The sequence below is a fragment of the Erinaceus europaeus genome, chromosome 15, assembly GCF_950295315.1.
Source record: "Erinaceus europaeus chromosome 15, mEriEur2.1, whole genome shotgun sequence".
NCBI classification, from domain to species: Eukaryota; Metazoa; Chordata; class Mammalia; order Eulipotyphla; family Erinaceidae; genus Erinaceus; species Erinaceus europaeus.
The window spans coordinates 61,210,063-61,215,907 of NC_080176.1; the positions used below are offsets into that span (position 1 = coordinate 61,210,063).

Genomic DNA, 5,845 nt, shown 5'->3' on the forward strand with positions numbered 1-5,845 from the left:
GTCTCACCTTTGTGCCAGCCTGCCTGCCTGCCTGCACTATGTGTAAAGATCTTTCAGTGGGGCTAGGCGGTGATGCACCTGGTTAAGCACACATAGTGCTACACAGAAGGATAAGCAGAAGGACCTGGGTTCAAGCCATCACTCTCCACCTGCAGGGGGGGACACTTCACAAACAGTGAAGCCAGTCTACAGGTGCCTCTTTCTCTCCCTGTCTCCCCCTTCCCTCTCAACTTCTCTGTCCTAAAAAAAAAAAAAAAAAAAAAAAAAGACTGCTCAGTTATCTCAGAAGCACAATTGCCAGTCTAAACACAGTCTGATGGTGTGAGGAGCAAAGGTCCTTACCATGGATGTCACTGGTAGATCAAACTGTAGTTATCAACCAGAGAATAATCAGGCTCATCTGCAAAGGACACAACACAGAGCAACAGTGTTTTCTTCATGATAAGTAAGATTTTAACCCTTTTTAAGTCAAAGAACCCCACTGAAGGTTCTGCCAACAGTAAGTCTCTGTTTTAAAAAAAGGGGGAAAAAAGACACATGGCAATAAAACCTGCAAATGCCTGTCCTCACTACCAGTCAGGTAAGGTTCTAGAACCTAGTATTGTCACTTGATTTGTTGAACATTTACACACATGCCCACAGAGCAGCCCCACTGTACCACTATTCTCAAAACTAAGCAAAGCCCCACACCATCAAGTGGTCATTGTAAGGCTGTCGCATGTATCAAGTAACAAATCCTTGTGGTATTTTTCAAAGACAAAACTTCAGCCACTGCATTTTTTCTAAGCTAATAGCTGAAACACAGACTGCTTCTCTCATGCCCTTAAACACAGATGGGTACATCCCTTTCACTCCAATAATAGATATATGTCGGGCATTAAGCCAGCCCCCCTGCTCCATCCTGCATTGCTGATACTATGGCCTATTTACATAATCATTATTCTGCCTGAAAGATCCCCACCCATTGATCTATCTTCTTTCTATCTCGAGACCCGCCCTGCCTGCAGAGTAACATTAATCCCACCAGCTAAAACCATGGAAACAGTTGGTAAGGAAGCTTCCACTTTCCCAGCATGCCTTTTGCCTTTCTCCACCCCCTTTCCTAGCCATTTCTGTTTCTGACTTGCCACTTCCAATTTTATCCTATAAAAGCCACTTCTGTTTCTGGTTTCTCTCTCTCCCACATCCCGACCTAGAGGAGGTGTGGTGTGCAGACCAGGAGGCAGACACCCAGCCATTGCGGTTTTGGCTCCCCGTGGTTAACCTGCTGACTTATGCCTGACTCTGGGGCTCCCACACGAATAAAGATTTGTATTGCTACCGCCACCAACTTGGTTCCTGGATTTATTCTCCTGCCCTCGACCCTAGCCTGGCAGATATCTGTCAACACACCTACTACGTGCCCAGGGCTGTGTTAGATGCAAAACAGGAAGAAACAAAATGCCTGCCCTCTGGGACCTTAGAATTATGAGGGATCACAACAAACGATAAATGCCAAAAGGTGTGGTTTTCCCAGGAGTATCAAGGGAGCATGAAACAAGTGTTCAGTCAAAGATCCAGTCATGGAATTGCACATAATAAATAGTATTAATTCACATATTGCTAGGGGTTGAGCAGGGGCGTGCACCTGTTTGAGAGAACATTTTAGAATGTGCAAGGACCAGGATCCAAGCTCCCCATCTCCACCTGGAAGAACACTTCACAAGTAGTGAAGCAGAGCTGCAGATATCTTTCTCTCTCTTTCACTCTCTCTCTCTCATCTATCTCTGTCTCCCCCTCTCCTCTCAATTTCTTTAAGTCTCTAGACAATAAATAATAAATAAAAGAAAAAAGAAAATCAAGGTTGGCGAACCACAGGTGAAATAACATGTTTTTAAGAAATTGCATATTGCTAGAGGTCTGTGTCTTGTATGAAATATATTTCTGTGGAGCCCAAAGTAACTACATGTCAGTTTTGCTCTTCTCGTGGGTCAGATAGGATCTAAGAAGTAAGGTTGGAGTCAGGCGGTAGCACAGTGGGTTAAGCGCACGTGGCGCAAAGTGCAAGGACCGGCATAAGGATCCTGGTTCGAGCCCCTGGCTCCCCACCTGCAGGGGAGTTATTTCACAGTCGGTGAAGCAGGTCTGCAGGTGTCTATCTTTCTCTCCCCCTCTCTGTCTTCCCCTCCTCTCTCCATTTCTCTCTGTCCTATCCAACAACAATGACATCAATAACAACAATAATAACTACAACAACAATTTTTTAAAAAGTAAGGTCATGGCCAGTTCAAGGTGAAACAGATGGACTGAGAGGTCTATGCAGTAGGTCCGGGACGCAAGGTGAAGGAGGAGCACTCAGGAGAGTGTGGGGATCTGAGTCCCCTGTGGGGGTGCAGGATGATGGCCTGGTGCTGGGTGCAATGTGCTAAAAGCTATCTCAAGAAAATGTGGAAATGCACCCCCCCCTCCCCATGACAACCATGATCCTATAAGTCAACATTTCCCCAGCAAAGTGGATCTGACAGTAAAAAAATAACAATAATTTCTTAAGTCAGATCAGATTATGATACGTTTCTTTCATGACTTCAGTAACTGTTTTTTTAAGCTGAGTTACGAATCAGTGCCATAAGGGTTACATACAGGAAGAGGTATGAAGCTGTACTTGAGAATATTGTAAACCAACACGATTTTAATTAAAATAACAAAAGATTTAAAAATCAAGTCATTGGCCACCAATAAAAAAGTGAATGGGAGAGGGGTTTAGAGTGTTATGTGAAAAACTGAGAAATGTTACACATGTACCAACTATTGTATTTTACTGTTGACTGTAAACCATTAATGCCCAATAAAAAAAAAAAATTGAAATGAAAATGAGAGCCTGGGGAGAAAGCATAATGGTTCTGAAAAAGATTCATGCCTGAGGCTCTGAGGTCCCAAGTTTGATCCCCAGCATCACCATAAACCAGAGCTGAGCAGGGTTCTGGTCGCTCTCTCTCTCATAAATAAATTTTTTTAAAGATATGAAAAATAAAAAAATAGATCATCTGTGCAAAGTTATATTAGACTAAGAGTGATACAGGTCTCTTTTCTCAGGCATCTGATTCTAATTATCCCCCTGGTGCAGGGAATACAGGATAATGGTTCTACAAAACAACGTGCATGCTGGAGGCTCTTAAGTCCCAGGTTCTATCCCTAGCACTACTGTAAGTCAGAACTGAGCAGGGATCCGGTAAAACAAGAACAAAAAAAGAAACACTTACTTATTCTCTTCTTTCCTTTGTTTCAAATTTCTACTTAACCATTTCAGAAACACTTTCTTGGTGGCCTACCTGGCAAACTTCTAGGAACTGGAAGAGGTCCTCTCCTGTAGGAAATGGAAACAAAAGTCTTTCAGACAAGCCCTTGTTATCTCTCCAACACTCTACTTCACACCACAAGCATTGGGCTCTAGAAAGACAGGCCTGGTTTCTTCTCTGAAGGGTCAAGAAAAGTGCAAAGGAAGCGAAAGGTCTGTGGTGCTGACCTATAAGAATCTAGGCTGCAGACACTGTTTAGCCCAAGGAGCAGGAGGTGCAGAGGTCAGGAGCACAGAGCCCCAACCTGCCCCCAGGATCGGCAGGTGACAATCTCAGCTCTGTGGGAAGATGTGAGGGCAGCTCCATCCATCAACATCGTCACTTGTATTGTGGGAAACACAGCAGCTTGTCCGGCACTCACTCTGTGTTGAACACAGTCGCACAACACAGCCGCACTAAGAAGCGTAATAATGGCCCTGCACCCGCCCCCAGACACACCTGTCTTTACTACAAAAGGACAAAAAGCCTCCAGCTGAGACCTCAGGTCCAGAGTACAAGAAACAGAAGCTTCTCTTCTTTCAAGATCTTTTGTGCCAGAAACAAAGCTTGGTTGAGACAGAAAGGCAGTGAGAGAGACAGAGATAGAGAGACAGAGAGGAGAAGAGAGTAAGTAAGAGACCACAGCACTAGCTAGGGCCAGAGAGTAGCTGACTGGGGTTGACTGGCCGGCCGCACGTGTTAACTGTCACACCTCTGCTTAGATCTGGTGCAAAACCAACGAGTATGGACGTGTTCCCATAAAACTTCAAACGCTAATTTGGGGTTCTGGATAGCTTTCATGTGTTGCTTATTAAAAATGTAAAGATGATTCTTAGCTCAGACTCTATCTAATCAAGAGGCGGAATCTGACTGAGAGGTGGAGAGTGGATGGAAATGAGCTGACACATGCTTTCCATAGCCCAGGAGCATGGGGAGTAATAGCCACATTGGAGTTTAAGGACACAGTCCTCCCTCAACAACAGTTCATAAAATCAACTTACATTTGTCCTAAAAGCACTGTGTTCCAAAAACTCTAGCAATGGGGCCAGGCAGTGGCATACCTGGTTGAGCACTCACATTAAAGTGCACAAGGACCTGGGTTCAAGCCCCTGGTCCCCACCTGCGGGGGGGGGGGGGGGGGAGCTCCATGAGTGGTAAAGCATGGCTGCAGGTGTCTCTCTCCCTCTCTGTCTTTCCCTCCCCTCTCAATTTCTCTTTGTCTCTTATGTCTCTACCTGACAATAAATAAATATTAAAAAAAACAAAACTCAAGCAATCTCACCAAGCAGATTCGGTAATAAATATTGTTCCAATTTTAATATGTCTCAGAATACTAGTAATAAACACTTTGATTTAAAGTCTTTTTTTCTTTGACTGAGAGACAGAGAGAGAGAGAGAGAGAGAAGAGGGGAGAGGAGGGAAGGGAAGGGGAGAGGAGAGGAGACACCCCGGCACTGTGGATTCCTTGAATGTTGTGGACAGGCTTAACTCTGGCTCAAGCACGTGGCAGTACAGCTCACTGTTCAAGTGAGCTATGTCTGCAACCTGGGAAGCATTTTTCTTCATGTGAGAAGAATCCAACTGTTACCTGGCCAAGTTTGGAGCATTTCCCTTTCCTGGTGGGGTCACATTCTTCTGTGGACAGTAGAAATTCTCATACATGATGGGCGCTAGGACAATAATCAAGAAACCAAATATTAAGACATTGCTGTCTCTTTTCTATCTTTTTATTTAGTATTAGATAGAGGAGAGAAATTGAGAGGGGAGAGTAGGGAGAGCTAGAGCAGGAGACAGACAGAGAGACACCTGCAGACCAACTTCACTGTTTGTGAAGCCTCCCCCCTGCAGAGGGGAAGAGTTTGAACTTGGGTCCTTGCACACTGTAATGTGAGCACTTAATCAGGTGCACCACCACCCAGTTCCTCCCCTTTTTTATCTTTCTATTTTTATTAGATAGGACAGAGGGAAACTGAGAAAAGAGAGGGAGGTAGAGAGGGAAAGAGACAGAGAGACACTGCAGACCTGTTTCACCACTTGCAAAGCTTTCCCCCTGTAGGTGGGGACTGGAAGTTTGAACCCAGGTCCTTGTGCACTGTAATGTGTGCACTTAACCAGGTACACCACCACCTAGCTCCCCACGGCTTTCTTGCTCAATGGCATGTGAAAGGCTGACAGATTTGCCTGAATAACCCTGAGCCACCCCTACTCACCTGGGGGTGTGTGTCCTGTTTTGCGATGATTCACAAAGTACTCGATGTCCTTCTCAATGCTACACATCTCTAGACTCTTACGAACCTGTTCGTACATCTAGCAAACAGAACATAATCCAAGGAGAAGTCGGGTCATTTTGTGACATAGATTATTGGAACAGGAGAGCTGGTGACTGAGGAAGTAGCTGAACTAGGGGAGCACAGGGGCTCCTGGTTTAGACCCCTGTCAGTACCACACACACCAGAGCAGCATTCTGCTGTCTGTCTGTCTCTCTCTCCTGATAGAAAACTGCCCCTCTCATATGTAATAAGTAAAATCAA

At 44.9% G+C, this 5,845-nt stretch overlaps 1 protein-coding gene across 1 annotated transcript in view; it reads right to left on the reverse strand.

Annotated features, from left to right (window-relative positions):
• Positions 1-342: 342 nt before the first annotated feature.
• The window catches only part of PSTPIP2 (proline-serine-threonine phosphatase interacting protein 2), a gene marked incomplete at its 5' end in the record, with an annotated part of 58,528 nt that continues 53,025 nt past the window's right edge, over positions 343-5,845 (reverse strand). The window contains 4 exons of the mRNA XM_060173815.1: positions 343-400; positions 3,309-3,343; positions 4,903-4,984; positions 5,525-5,621. Of these exons, the coding sequence (XP_060029798.1) occupies positions 351-400; positions 3,309-3,343; positions 4,903-4,984; positions 5,525-5,621 (264 nt within the window). The remainder of the gene's footprint in view (positions 401-3,308; positions 3,344-4,902; positions 4,985-5,524; positions 5,622-5,845) is intronic.